Below are 13,755 nucleotides of genomic sequence, written 5' to 3'. Positions count from 1 at the left end.
CTACCCAACCCAAATTTCACCTGGAGCGACGGCCCTCTCAGCCAATGATGGCTTCAAAGTCAGGCTGCCGCAGATGAGGAGGTGGGACAAGTTTCCATGACAGCGGATAAAAGACAGCGGTGTGAGCCACTGACAGCAGTTGGCGGCGCCTGACGACAGAGCGGGCGTGACGGGGTTTTGTCGGGGCACTGACGGATTCCAGGAGGGGAGGGGAAGCGTAAGGCTCGGCCAATGGGAGCGGCATGTACGCCAAAGCGACAAAGGAGTGGCGGTGGCCCTGACCAATAGACAGCCATGGTGGCCTTGGCGGGGTGGGCCGGTCGGGCAGAAGGGAGGCGCGGCGACGGTGTCTGACGAGAGCTGAAGGAGGCAGTGGGAGGTGGTGGCGGCGGTGGTGCGGGCGCCGGAGGAGGAGGCGGAGGAGGAGGAGAAGCGGGTGAGGGGCGGCGCGGGGCCCGACTTCTGAGCCCCTTCACGGGCCCCGCCCCGCGCTGCCTTGGCTCCCAGTCGTCCCCCGCCCCGACTGTCCCCCACCCCGCCCGGCCCCTCCTCGTGTCCTGGAGCCCCAAGTCTCCCGGTCCACCGGCGGGCCTCAGCACTGCAGCCCCTTCTCTGTAGTTTCTCACCCAGGCCTCTCTTTGCACCAGGGATTCTCTCCCTGACCCTCTCTCGCTTCCCCAGGTCACTCCCTGCACCCCTAGGCTTCTCCCTGACCCCTCTCTCGCCTCCCCAGGTCACTCCCTCCACCCCTAGAGTCTCTCCTGGACTCCTATCGCCCTCTGGCCTCTACCTGCACCCCCAGAGCGTAACCCCTACCCTGTTTTCCTCCTCGCTTCTTCCCGCACCCCCTACCTGGCCTCTTCTCCGTGCATACCCAGACCCCTCCCTGCACCTCTCAGTCCTCTCCCTGCTCCCCTGCCCCTGAGCTTTTACTTGACCCTTCTCTCACTCTCCTGAGACTTTTCCCAGGCCTTTTCTCTGCCTTTTCTGGCCGCTCCAGGGTGACCTAGGACGTCCCCAGGCCCCGTTCTGCTTCCCCGGGACCCTCACTGGACCATTCTTTGCTGTCCCTGGCCCCCAGGTTTCCCTGACTTCCCCCTCCGCGGCACTTCAGTCCCTGATCTGTGGCCGTTCTCCTTCCATAGCCTTCTGAGCACATCTTTATGTGGTTTTGTCTTTACCCACAGGCCCCCTCCAGCTTCCTCTCCCTTCAGAGTGCCCCCTCTTTATTTCCCCTCAGCTTTATAGACCCCTCTCCTAACCGCTCCAGCTTTTCCTGATGTCTCTGCAGCTCCCCCCTCTCTGCCGTTCCCCATCTACTCCTCTGCCAGGGCGCAGATGGGCCTGAAGTGCTGAGGTGTGGGTGCAGGACAGGTCCTCTGTCAGTGGTAGGGGTTTGTTTTATTTTTTTCTTAACCTCTTTGTTTTCTCTCCTTGCTCCTCTTTTTAATTTTTTAAAATAATTTACAACCTGTTCTGCCTTGGCATACTGTTCATTTCTCTCCCATCACCCCTGCTTTCTATGATCCCCAGCAACTGGAGTCCTTGGAGAGGAAGCAGGTGCCAGGACTCCTCCTCCACTCTCCTTGCCTCACTCAGTTCAGGCTGCCTGGGGCGTCACCCTGAGCCTCCAGCCAGTCCTCAGGCCCACAGAGGCCTGCTGGGCAGGGAGGGCGGGAACTTCAGGTCCTGGTGGGTGGCAGGAAGCTTTGACTTTTTCTAGAGGTGGAGCTTCCCAGCAGTGCTAAATCTCAGGGTTATCTGGGACCGCCAATTAGTCAGGATTCCCTGGGCCCACAGGGACTTATATCTGTGCAGGTGTGTTCCTATGTGTGACAGAGAATCTCCATGTGCATACAGCCTGGGGGGCGTTTACACGTGTCAGGCAGGCAGCAAGCATGTGTGCTGTGTTCATCCAGGGGCTGTGGGGGCTGTAGGGGTTGCATGCATTTGGAGACTGTGGCTGTCCTGTGGAGCAGGCTGAGGGGGGGGACACTGACTATGAGGATGGCTGCCATTTCTTCTGGGCAACCCCACTGTCAAAAGCACCTGTTACATTTCCTCTCCAATGAGCCCCCTGTGAAGTGTTGCTTTTCTCCCTGTTTTGTAGATGAGACTGCAGGGCTGGCCAGAGGTGCACACATCTAAGTGGCACAGGGGCAAGCACAAGGCCTGGCTCCCTGGCCCTGCCCTGGCTGTGCCCTCACGTGCTCCCTGCTCTCTGTCAGAGGCAGCATGGTCCGCAGGGCACCATGGGCCCTGACAGAGTGACTGCCCGAGAACTGTGTGAGAACGACGACCTAGCCACCAGCCTTGTCCTGGACCCCTACCTCGGTTTCCGTACCCACAAGATGAACATCAGGTGAGGGGACTTGGGGGTCAGGGTGGGCCCCAAGGGGTTAGGAACCCGCTCCTTGCGCTGCTGCCCCCCTCAGTCTGGTCTTCCCCTTAATTCCAAGTGGGTATGGGTGTGGGGCCTGGGAAGGTCCTGGGACCCAGGTGTACCCTCTCCCCCAGCCCCATGCCCCCACTGCGGCGACAGCACCACCTGCGCACAGCACTGGAAGCTTTCCTGAGGCAGCGGGACCTGGAGGCTGCATACCGGACCCTGACGCTGGGAGGCTGGATGGCCCACTACTTTCAGAGCCGGGGCCCACGGCAGGAGGCTGCCCTCAAGACCCACGTGAGGGAGCCCTCCCTTCCCCCAACTCGCCGCATGTCCTCCCTGCTCTTCTCTCCTGGCCTTGCCCAGCAGATGCCCTAAAGCCCCTCGGCACACCCCCTGTGGGTCCCCTGACTTCCTAGCCCTTGGGACCATCTGAGGTGAGGCTCAGAGAATCCTAGGAGAGGACAGTTTGGGGGGGGGCATCTGAGATGGAGTCCAATCTCTTCATTTGACAGATGAGGAAACTGAGGCCCCAAGACCGCACAGTGAGTCAGTGGCAGAGCAGGCCTAGAACCCCACAGAGAGGGGGCCAGAGATGTATCTGCCCCACCTCCTCACCCCCATCCCTCACTGCCACCAGGTCTATCGCTACCTCCGTGCCTTCCTGCCGGAAAGCGGCTTTACCATCTTGCCCTGCACCCGCTACTCCATGGAGACCAACGGGGCCAAGATTGTGTCCACTCGTGCTTGGTAAGAGGGCAGGGCTCCCTCAGGAGCTGCTGGGAAAGGAAGCCCTGTGCCCTTGAAGGAGACAGAGCCCAGAGGGGGTAGGACAGAGACCATCCTGTTCAGTGGCTGGCTGCTCAGAAGATAGAGGGCCCAGTCCAGGCACTGCAGGAAGGACAGGGCTGGAAGATCCATTTTGACCCCCATGGTACAGCTGGAGGATGAGACCAAATGTGACCCAGGGTTCCTGGAGCTGCCAGGGAAGAGCTAGGCTCTACTCAGGACCTCGTCCTTTTTACATCCTGACCTAAGTCTCTGTCTGGCACCAAGCCCCACGGTTACTGTGAGGGAGAGCCAGCCTGCCCCTGCGGGTGCAGCTTTATCAACTTGTAGTACTACTGGTCACAGCTGTTAAGGACTGCAGTAGAACTGACCAGAGTTCCCAGGGAGCTCACAGGGACAGGACTGGAGAGTACTGAAGTAGAACAGGAGAGATTGAGGTAGAGGGGTGGCGGGGCTGTTTGTGCCCTGTGAGCTCTCCTGAAGACTGTGGGTGGGAGCAGGAGAGCCCACCCTGGCTGGAGGCAAGGCATGCCCGGCCCCTGTATCAGGGCACTTCTGAGCCAGAGATCCCCGACCCCTGCGGGCCTGGCCTCTTGGCAGGAAGAAGAATGAGAAGCTGGAGCTGCTTGTAGGCTGCATCGCAGAGCTTCGGGAGGCAGATGAGGGGCTGCTGAGGGCTGGAGAAAACGACTTCAGCATCATGTACTCGACCCGCAAGCGGAGCGCGCAGCTTTGGCTGGGCCCGGCGGCCTTCATCAATCACGGTGAGGGCAAGGCTGGAGCGGAGGGGCGGGGCCCGCTGGGTGGGAGGAGTGAAGGGGCAGGGGCGGGGCCCGCTGGGTGGGAGGGGTGAAGGGGCAGGGGCGGGGCAGAGGCGGGGCTCCTACTGCTCAGCTCATCCACCTCTTCTCTCCCCCGCCGCCCTCTGGCTCCAGACTGCAAACCCAACTGCAAGGTAAGACCTAGAGATACCTGGAGAGTGGGCGGGTGAGAAGTAAGAGTGCTAAGAGCGGGGGATGGGGGGGGGGAGGACTAAGTCAATTAAGAACTGGAAGCTGGAGCTGGGCTCGGTGCCTGTAATCCTAGCATTCTGGGAGGCCGAGGCTAGCATTCTGGGAGGCTGAGGCGGGTGGATAGCCTGAGCTTGGGAGTTTGGAGACCAGCCTAAGCAAGAGAGAGAACTCTGCCTCTTTAAAAAAAAGAAAGAAAGAAAGAAAAGAAAAATAGCTGGGCGTTTTGGTGGGCGCCTGTAGTTGGGCTACTCTGGAGGCTGAGGCAAAAGAATCACTTGAGCCCAAGAGTTTGAGGTTGCTGTGAGCTATGACATCAAGGCACCAGAGTGAGACTCTGTCTCAAAAATAAATAAATAAATAAATAAAATAAAAGAGTTGGAAGCTGTCACATACAGGTTGCTTCCCACTTACCAAAGCAGTTTCTTACCCTCAGCATCACTTCAGAATGGGCAAAGTAGATGGTGTTTCCAAGGCTGTCAGGAGAGGAGGAAGAGACTAGCTGGGCCAGTGTCGTCAGGCCATTTGCACAGTCACGCCAGGCCTGGATTTGCCAGATGCTGGTGGCAGTCTGTCTTCTCTGAAAGCCAGCCAAGAGTTGTACCAATATGAGCAGGGAGTGTGAGATGAAGGGACAGAAAGCAGCAGCCAGAGAGCCCAAAGGCCAGGACTCAAGATGCTGTCCAGGCAGCCGGCAGAGTGTGGTAGAGCAGCTGGCTGGGGAGGTGCCACAGCCATCCTGTGTGAGGGAGCAGAGGGGTTGAGGAGAGCTTGCTCTAGGAAGGCCTCAGGTGGGCACCCTGGAGTGCAGACCGCTCCAGCCTTCTATGGTTGTGGCTGGGCTTCAGAACCTTGGCTCCAGAATCAGAACTGGGTTGGAGGTGGTGCCTATGACTCAAAGGAGTAGGGTGCCGGCCACATATGCCAGAGGTGGTGGGTTCAAACCCCGCCCAGGCCAAAAACCGCCAAAAAAAAAAAAAAAAAGAACTGGGTTGGAGTCTTGGCTGAGCTGCCCTGGCCTTGGGTTTCTCTTTACAGTTTTTGGGTGGGGCTGGGTTTGTACCCACCACCTTTGGTATATGGGGCTGGCACCCTACTCCTTTGAGCCATAGGCACTGCCCTGAGCATTAAAACTTTTTTTTTTTTTGGTTTTTGGCCGGGGCTGGGTTTGAACTCGCCACCTCCGGCATATGGGACTGGCGCCCTACTCCTTGAGCCACAGGCGCCGCCGGCCTTGGGTTTCTCATCTCAGCTGTGGGGAGAATCCTCACCTCCTAGGATGGTGATGAGGGCACATGGTACTACTTGAGACTGCAGACTGGTTTCTGCAATTTGGCCCCACACACAGATGCTGGGTGGGACAGAAAGCAACATCCCGAGTCTCTGGAAGGTGGTTAAACGCCAGCCACCTCAGACACAGGAGAGGGCAGTCATGAGCCAGAATTGCCAGGCTTCACAGAAGTGGTGCCATGCTGGGTGTTGGAAGAAGTGGGGGTGCAGGAGGGCATCCCAGGCAGGACACAGCACACCAGAGGGTTGGGGTGCCCAAGCATGGCTTGGGGTGGGTGCTGAGGCTTCATGAGGCTGGGGAGCCAGAGGAGATCCCTCCCAGTGCACAATGGGAGGTTTGTTTATATCACCTTGTCAGCGAGAGGTAATAAGAAACTGGCTCTGGGTTGGATCCTGGGGACCAGAGGAAACAAGTATGCATGAGGTGATGTGCTACCTGTTCTGGGGACCATCAGGCACATGGGCTGCAAGGGCCACCCACTCCTGGGTCAGTGTCAGGCTTGAGTGGATGGATGGACAGGTAGACAGTGGTCATCCCCTTTCTTGAATAGAGCTGAAGATGAGGAGATTGAGGGATTTGTGGGGCAGCCCCCAGGCAAATGATCCCAGAGGCAGGGCTAGAGTGTGGTATATGGGGTGGTGGGAGGGAAGCCCAAGACAGGCAGAGCTTCACCTTGCTGCCAAGACACAGTCTGGCAGAGAGTGGGCAGCTCAAGAGGGGATGGGCTTGGGTGTGTTAGTGGAGGTGGAGAGTGGTGTGCAGCTGCAGAAGCCAGAGAAACAGGACAGGAGGGAGTAGTCACCACAACTGGCACCACACACTGCCAGGAGGTCGGGTTAGATCATTGTCCTGCAAGGAGGGGTGGAGTCCCCGCCAATGGGCAGATTGTCCAGGCTCTGCAGGCTCTAGCCAGGGCAGTCACCTCTTAATGCAGTGGTTTTCAACCTTCATAATGCGATGTATTTTCATTTTTACAAAGAGGTCAGACCCACAGTTTGAGAACCGCTGTCTTAATGGTATTTCCTGGGGACTCACCCTGACCCAGAAGAGGACCAGGGCCAGGGTACCCAGCCAGGTGGGAGAGCAAGGTAGCTCCTGCCCTGAGCCTTAGGCTGGGGTGCTGAGTGGGCATGGCCCCCAGTTTGTGCCCGCAGACGGGAACGCAGCCTGTGTGAAGGTACTCCGGGACATCGAGCCGGGGGATGAGGTGACGTGCTTCTATGGCGAGGGCTTCTTCGGCGAAAAGAATGAGCACTGTGAATGCTATACCTGTGAGAGGTGAGAATGGGGTAAGGAATAGGCAGGGTCTGCCTTGTCAGGACAGGCCAGCTACCCAAGGGCCCTGGGGTCTCTGAGCCGGGAAATGCATCCTCCTCAGGTTCTATCCCTGACTCACCCAGTTCTACCCTCTCCCCTGCCCTCACCCCCCAGGAAAGGAGAAGGAGCTTTCCGATTGCAACCCAGGGAACCTGTCCTGCCACCACGGGCCCAAGACAAGTACCAACTGCGGGAGACCAAGCGACGGCTGCAGCAAGGCCTTGGCAGCACTGGTTGGCAGGGCCTACTAGGCCAATGGGCCTGTGCCCACCCGTCCCTGCTGCGCCAAGACCCATTTTGTGGTGAGCACCTCTCCTTGCCATCCTGACAACCTATCCTCAAGCCCCTTAACTTCCTCCCTTTGTGGTCATCTGTCCCACTTCTGAGCTCTCTGCCCACCCTAGACTCTTCCCTGCCACTCTCAGTTCTCTGAGGGGCCTTACTGTCGAATATGTGCCTGTCTCGTCATGTTGTCCTCCTGTGAAGGGACAGTGCCTACTGGCTCTCTCAGGGAACTTAGAGTGGCAAGGAAGAGTCTAGGATGTCCAGGGAAGGGTCTGCCAGGCCCTGCTGATGTGGCCTTTCCCCCACCCCCACAGCTGCCTGCCAACCCCTATACCTGCCATCCTGCAGTGCCCGCCCGGACACCTCACCCCTGTGGCTCCAGTGGCTGCCTCAGTTCCAGCCTCGAGTGCGGCCCCGGAAGCGCCGGCGTCCCCGGCCACAGAGGGCCCCAGCATCTCCCATCCCCCATGCTGCCCGTGTCTCCCTGCATCGCTGGGGAGGCTGCGGCCCCCACTGCCGCCTTCAGGCAGAGGCCCTAGTGGCACTAGGCCAGCACCCTCATGCCCGCTGGGCCCCACAGCAGGACTGGCACTGGGCCCGGCGCTATGGGCTGCCTTACGTGGTGCGTGTGGACCTCAGCCGCCTGGCCTCGGCCCCACCAGCCACCCCTGCCCCCACCATGACCCCAGGTCCCATTCTGGTACCCAAGCAGGCCCTTGCTTTTGCCTCCTTTTCCCCACCCAAGCGCCTGCGGCTAGTGGTCAGCCATGGCTCCATCGACCTGGATGTCCATGAAGATGGGCTGTGATGGGCTGGGTGGAGGGACAGGCAGGAGAGAGGGGCCTCTCCTAGCTCCTGCCCCTCCAGAAAAAGCCCTTGGACCTCTGGGAGGGAGTTAACCTTTCATCCCAACACAGCTCTGACCCTGGGCAAGGGGTTGGTTTGGACACTGCCAGGGATTTAATCCCTGACCTTTTGTGACTGCTGACCCCTGAGCCACCCTCACCCTGCAGGGAGCCCTGGCCATTTGCTGCCCTCTCCACCCTGCCCCAACCTCAGGACTGCAGGAGCCATCCCCCTCCCTTAGCCAGATCCTCCCCAGGGAGCAAAGCCATAAGGGGGTGGGGACCACCCTGTGGCTTCTTCCCAGAAGCCCAGGCCTCAGGAGGAAGTAGAACTGACCTGGGGTGGCACTCCCTAGAAGGGAGTTGCTCTCAGCAACTGTTTAAGGTGAAGGGAGTGTGTGGGAGTGTCTGGGGGGGTATGTCCTCACCACCACCCCCAAAGGTCTCAGGGAGGCCGGGTTTGACCTCGTCTTTCTCATGGTGCTATCCCTGGTGCTATGGGGTGGGGGTGTCCTCCCCTCCCCAACACCAGAAAGGGGTTTGCTGGGGGGGGGGGGTTGGAAGCACTTGAACTTTTTATTTTATTAAACCTTGTATAAACAGCACCTTTACAAGTTCTTTATGTTTATATGCTGCGGGGCTGTCAGGGTGAGGTCCTCAGTCTTGCTGGGAAGTGGGGGAGGGGGCAGAGCAGCACAGGCCCTGGTCCTGAGAGCTATTGTGAGAGTGCTAGGGACAGGTGAAGGGCAGCAGGTCTGGGGACTGGAGTGCCTAGGCCAGTCACCTGTCACCACTACAACTGCTTATAAAAATGCCTTCAGACCTGTCACATCCTGGGAAAGGATTCTCCCCTCTTTCCGGACAAGGTAACTGTCTGGGCCAAGTTTGGGCCAAGCCGAGTGTCTTGCCCAAGGGCACAAGGGGACTTGGGAGCCCTTCTCTCACTTCTCAATCATATGCCCTCCCATACCTCAGCCCAAACTGAGAGATGGGACTGGTGGGGCTTACCTATCAGGTGAGGGGTTTGGGGAAGGTAACACTGATAGGGCCATCCTCAGCCAGGTCATTTTGGGCTTTACTCTGAATGTGAGACAGAACAATGAACTTCTTCATTGCTTCTGGTTAATCCCTTAACTCAATATCATCTTGGTCTCTCTTCTTTTTTTTGAGTCTCATTCTGTCCCCCAGCTAGAGTGCTGTGGTGTCAGCCCAACTCACTGTAACCTCAAATTCCTGGGCTTAAGTGATCCTCTTGCCTCAGCCTCCGCTGTAGCTGGTGCCCACCATCAGGCCTGGCTAATTTTCCTGTGTTTAGTAGAGACAGGGTCTTGCTCTTGCTCAGACTGGTCTCAAACTCCTGACTCAAGGGATCCACCTGCCTGTCTCCCAGAGCGCTGGGATTACAGGCATGATCCACCACACCGGGCCCTTGCCATGGTCTCTTAAGTCTCACAGCAACCCTCCTACAGAAGGAAATAAGGGCAGCTGGTAGTGCTCCCTGGTTCTGATACCCCACTGTGCCCCTTGGGGACAGACCCTTCTCATTGATGTGTGCACAGGCATCACCCAAGGCCCTGGAGACGTTGCATACCTGGGCCCTTCTAAGCCAAGTCCACACCCTGTACCCTCACCTACACTCTGTCTCTCTCAGCTCCTGGTCAGAGATAGGGAGATGGCCTGTCTGGGTGTGCCCTGGGCAAGGCAGGCAGGGCAGCATGGAGGGCAGGTGGTGGATAGGTCATCATGGAGCAGAGCCAACCCTCTGAGCTCTTCTAGTCCCTCCTGCCATCTCTCTCTCTCTTTTTTCTTTGGGAGACAGTTTCACTATGGCATCCTCAGTAGAAAGCTGTGGCGTCACAGCTCACAGCAACCTCAAACTCTTGGGCTTAAGCGATTCTCTTGCCTCAGCCTCCCAAGTAGCTGGGGCTCCAGCCGCATGCCACAATACCTGGCTATTTATTTTATTTTATTTATTATTATTTTTTTTTTTGTAGAGACAGAGTCTCACTTTATGGCCCTTGGTAGAGTGCCGTGGCCTCACACAGCTCACAGCAACCTCCAACTCCTGGGCTTAAGCGATTCTCTTGCCTCAGCCTCCCAAGTAGCTGGGACTACAGGCGCCCACCACAACGCCCGGCTATTTTTTTGGTTGCAGTTGGGCCGGGGCAGGGTTTGAACCCACCCCCCTTGGTATATGGGGCTGGCGCCTTACTGACTGAGCCACAGGTGCCGCCCAGCTATTTTTTTTATTGTTGTTGTTGCAGTTGTCATTGTTTAGCTGGCCTGGGCCAGGTTGGAATCCTCCAGCCTTGGTGCATGCCATAACCACTGTACTATGGGCACTGAGCCTTTTTTTTTTTGAGACAGAGTCTCACTTTGGCATCATAGCTCACAGCAACCTCAAACTCTTGGGCTTAAGCGATTCTCTTGCCTCAGCCTCCCTAGTAGCTAGGGAGGTGCCTGCCACAACACCCAGCTATTTTGTTTGTTTGTTTTGTTTAGCAAGCCCAGACCAGGTTTGAACCCACCAGCTCAGAGCATGTTGCCAGTGCCCTAACCACTGAGCTACAGGTGCCCAGCCTGCCCCACCTCTTTTGATAAGGGGACCCCGAGCTGGGCATGGTAGCTCACACCTGTAATCCTAGCACTCTGGGAGGCTGAGGAGGTTGGATTGCCTGAGCAAGAGTGAGAACCCCATCTCTAAAAATAGCCAAGCGTTGTGGTGGACACCCATAGTCCCAGCCACAGCTACTTGGGAGGCTGAGGCAAGAGGATCACTTGAGCCCAACAGTTTGAGGTTGCTGTGAGGTATGCGCCACAGCACTCTGCGGAGGATGACAAAGTGAAACTGTCAAAAAAAGAAATAAAAGGGACCCTGAGCCATCTCAGTTTTCAACTAGAGAAACTGAGGTTCATACAGGTCAAGAAGCTTGTCTAGGGTTACCCAAAAGTCATCATGACTAGTCACAGTCACCTTTGTACTCCGAGGTTAAATAGGGCCTTATGAGACTGCTTTTGCCACTAAGGTCCAGTGTGTGGTGGGGGGCTGACAGCCTCAGGCAGCAACAGTCAGGAAGCCAGTGCTCCAGGCAAACTGGTTTCCTGGCCAGACCTTGGCAGGACCAGGTCAGAACACCCCCTTGCTCTGTCAAGTGGCACTCCTTGTCCTGGTTAGAGGCCACACCATAAGGGGCACCTGGAATCAGAATACACCTCAGTGCTGTGGCTACTGGATGGAGAAGGAGCCAAGGAAAACTCAGAGGGACTCTTGATAATTTAAGGTGCTCACAGTTTGAAAGGGTCACAGAAAAGCTGGGTAATGGTGACATGGGAGGGACCAGGGAGCAGGCCTGCTCCAGAAGCTCCAGAGCTGCTTCATGGGGTCATCCCCAAGCTGTCCATCTGGTCAGTTAGTCTCACTGTCCAGCACAATGTTGGAGAGCAGAGTTAGTGGCTGCTCTGGCCCTGGACCCAGGTGCTGACCACATGGAGGTGAGGCACAGGGGAACCTGTGGGAAGTAAGTGGCTCATGTGATGGAACCTCGATGTTCTAGGGGAGAGGTGGGGCTGGGCAGAGCCAAGGGCATGATAGACAGTGGTGGAGAGCCCAGAAAGTGGTGGTGGTGGGGTGCAGCAAGTGCTGGGTGCGCAAAGATGACCTTTCAGTGCCTTCCACAGCATGAATGGGGGTGGGGTGGGGGAAGAGGCTGGGGAAATGGTCCAGGTGAGAGGGAAGGTTAGGAAACACTTGGCAACAGGTGATTGTGGAGATTGACAGGAGCTCCATGGAACCCACTGGGTGGGAAAGTGTTGAGATCTGGAGGAACCTGGGCTGGCTGCCTGGTGTTGTCAAGATGAGGCCCCTACTTGTGGAAAGGAAAGGGAGGGGACTGGAGTCACATGGCTTGATCCTTCTTCCTGCCTCATGGCCCTCCCTGACTGTCCTCACTCTGTGTGATAGGGCAGCCATCCTGCCCCCGCCCCACTTATCAGAAAAGGCAGAGTCACAGCCCGGCGCGGTGGGGGCACGCCTGTAATCCCAGCACTCTGGAAGTCTGAGGCAGGTGGATGCCTTGAGCTCAAGAGTTGGAGACCAGCCTGAGCAAGAGGGAGACCTGTCTCTACTAAAAATAGAAGAATGAGCCAGGCGTGGTGGTGGGCGCCTATAATCCCAGCTACCTGGGAGGCTGAGGCAGGTGGAGCACTTGAAACCAGGAGTTTGAAGTTGCTGTGAGCTATGATGATGCCATGCCACTGTACCTGGAGCAACAGAGTGAGAGAAGGAAGAAGGGAATGGAGGGAGGGCAGGAAGGAGGGAGGGAGGAAAAAAGTTGCCCTGTCAACATGTCGCTGGCTGGGCATTAAGAAGAAACATCGGAGACGCCCTTAGCTCAGTTGGTAAGGGCGCCAGCCACATATACCTAGGGTGGCAGGTTGAAACCTGGCCCAGGTCTGCTAAGCAACAACTGCTACCAAAAAATAGCCTGGCGTTGTGGCGGGCGCCTGGAGTCCCAGCTACTTGGGAGGCTGAGGCAAGAGAATCGCTTAAGCCCAGGAGTTTGAGGTTGCTGTGAGCTGTGATGCCACATTACTCTACCCAGGGCGACAGCTTGAGACTTTGTCTCACAAAAAAGAAGAAGAAGAAGAAACATCAGCAACGATATAACTTTATTTGCGGCTTAGAGATTGCGGGGTTGAGTGGTCACCGAACTCGGGTCTCGGAGAGGCGTGAAGATGCCGGCCTACAGGGGCGTATCTTCGGAGAGGAAGCCGCGAGCAGTCAGATTTTGCCAGCGAAGGTGCCTTCTTTGATCTGCTCATTCCAGCGCTGCACCTGAGGAGGCAGGAAAGCGGGCAGCGGGGCGCCAGCTCAGCCTCAGCCACCTGAGCCCTCCACCCATCCCTCCTCTCGCCCTCCGGCTCACCCAGCTGATTGGGCACAGCGAGCGGTACACGCGGAAATAGTACGCGCAGGGCTCCGTGCTCTTCCCGCGGCGGTTCATGGCCTTGACGCAGCGGTGGTAGTCTGCGGGGCGCAGTGGGCGGGGCCATGCGGCCAGCCACGCCCAGACAGCGGCGGGTCCCACCCCTCTGCCCCAGCTAGATCCCGCCCCTCGTGGTGGGTCCGGCGCCCCTCTAAGGCCAGGCTCTGCCTTCTGCGACCACCTGGGCCTGCTCCGCCTCCCGTCCCAACAGTCTCTAGGGTCTTCATGTGGGGTCCGCTGCTACCTGCTTCCCCTCGTCACTCACCCTGCTCCCTCCTAACTGGCCCACCGGGTCTCACCCAGGAAGTTCTGGTAGCAGTTACGGGTCTGGTTCTGGTTGGGGAAGCGAGGGTCGAAGGATGGCGTTGACCATTTTCCCATGGGGGGCTTCTGGGCATCAGCATCCAACATAAACGGAAGAGGCAGCTCCTGTGGAGCGGGAGGAGGGCTCCGTGGGGCCTAAGGGGTACCCCTCGCCCGAACCCACAACCAGCTCCTGGTCCCCACACCCCCGAAACCCCACCCGTCCTGCCCTCACCATACTTATGTCCGCCGGTCACCGGATCAGTTCCGTCTGCGGTTCCCCGGGTAACCCTCGCTTCTGATGGGGAGGGGAATTGGTCTCATCCGGCTCGGGAAAATCACTAACCCCTGAATGGATTGGCTGGGGTCTCTGGAACGCCAGCCAATGGGAGCGGCTACGTAGGGACCGCTCGGAACAGGGGGCGGTCGCTGGACACTCCTCCATCCGACTCCCCCTTTGCAGCCCGTGAGCGCACACACAGCCACCGAGGCAAGACTTTGACTGAATCTCAGACTCAGGCTTTTAATCTCTGCGAAGTTAGGC

The 13,755-nt window shown here is 57.8% G+C and overlaps 2 protein-coding genes across 5 annotated transcripts; one reads left to right on the top strand and one right to left on the bottom strand.

The window, feature by feature from the left end:
- Positions 1-323: 323 nt before the first annotated feature.
- On the top strand, positions 324-8,528 carry KMT5C (lysine methyltransferase 5C). 2 transcript variants are annotated; one of them, XM_053604071.1, is made up of 9 exons: positions 324-436; positions 2,111-2,362; positions 2,518-2,683; positions 3,027-3,136; positions 3,776-3,939; positions 4,111-4,130; positions 6,618-6,754; positions 6,908-7,095; positions 7,393-8,528. In XM_053604071.1, exons 2-9 carry the CDS (start codon positions 2,253-2,255, stop codon positions 7,884-7,886), a joined length of 1,389 nt encoding a protein of 462 aa, XP_053460046.1. In that variant the 5' UTR covers positions 324-436; positions 2,111-2,252; the 3' UTR covers positions 7,887-8,528. The 2 variants fall into 2 exon arrangements, with proteins under 2 accessions (XP_053460046.1, XP_053460045.1); XM_053604070.1 differs by lacking the exon at positions 324-436 and adding an exon at positions 452-681 and having other exon boundaries at positions 734-2,362.
- Positions 8,529-12,584: 4,056 nt separating this feature from the next.
- Positions 12,585-13,740, bottom strand: LOC128595464 (cytochrome c oxidase subunit 6B2). 3 transcript variants are annotated; one of them, XM_053604085.1, is made up of 4 exons: positions 13,447-13,740; positions 13,208-13,337; positions 12,849-12,949; positions 12,585-12,757 (listed from the first exon to the last, which is right to left on the bottom strand). In XM_053604085.1, the coding sequence occupies exons 1-4, from the start codon at positions 13,447-13,449 to the stop codon at positions 12,704-12,706; spliced, it is 288 nt and encodes a 95-aa protein (XP_053460060.1). In that variant the 5' UTR covers positions 13,450-13,740; the 3' UTR covers positions 12,585-12,703. The 3 variants fall into 3 exon arrangements, with proteins under 3 accessions (XP_053460060.1, XP_053460061.1, XP_053460059.1); XM_053604086.1 differs by having other exon boundaries at positions 13,452-13,740; XM_053604084.1 differs by having other exon boundaries at positions 13,174-13,337; positions 13,447-13,462.
- Between the last annotated feature and the right edge of the window lie 15 nt (positions 13,741-13,755).

Source organism: Nycticebus coucang, chromosome 10 (genome assembly GCF_027406575.1).
Source record: "Nycticebus coucang isolate mNycCou1 chromosome 10, mNycCou1.pri, whole genome shotgun sequence".
Taxonomy (NCBI): domain Eukaryota; kingdom Metazoa; phylum Chordata; class Mammalia; order Primates; family Lorisidae; genus Nycticebus; species Nycticebus coucang.
Note: the sequence above shows the minus strand (reverse complement) of the source record. Positions and strands in the feature narration are given on the sequence as shown.

What these genes read in the sequence shown, in the direction of transcription:
- KMT5C (XM_053604071.1), top strand. Translation starts at nt 2,253, where the DNA reads ATGGGCCCTGACAGAGTGACTGCCCGAGAACTGTGTGAGAACGACGAC. An exon ending in AGGCTGCCCTCAAGACCCAC is followed by an intron (nt 2,684 to 3,026) that starts GTGAGGGAGCCC and finishes CACTGCCACCAG; the next exon opens with GTCTATCGCTACCTCCGTGC. An exon ending in ACTGCAAACCCAACTGCAAG is followed by an intron (nt 4,131 to 6,617) that starts GTAAGACCTAGA and finishes CATGGCCCCCAG; the next exon opens with TTTGTGCCCGCAGACGGGAA.
- LOC128595464 (XM_053604084.1), bottom strand. Translation starts at nt 13,312, where the DNA reads ATGCTGATGCCCAGAAGCCCCCCATGGGAAAATGGTCAACGCCATCCT. An exon ending in GCCAGTTAGGAGGGAGCAGG is followed by an intron (nt 12,950 to 13,173) that starts GTGAGTGACGAG and finishes TGCGCCCCGCAG; the next exon opens with ACTACCACCGCTGCGTCAAG. An exon ending in CGCTGTGCCCAATCAGCTGG is followed by an intron (nt 12,758 to 12,848) that starts GTGAGCCGGAGG and finishes CTGCCTCCTCAG; the next exon opens with GTGCAGCGCTGGAATGAGCA.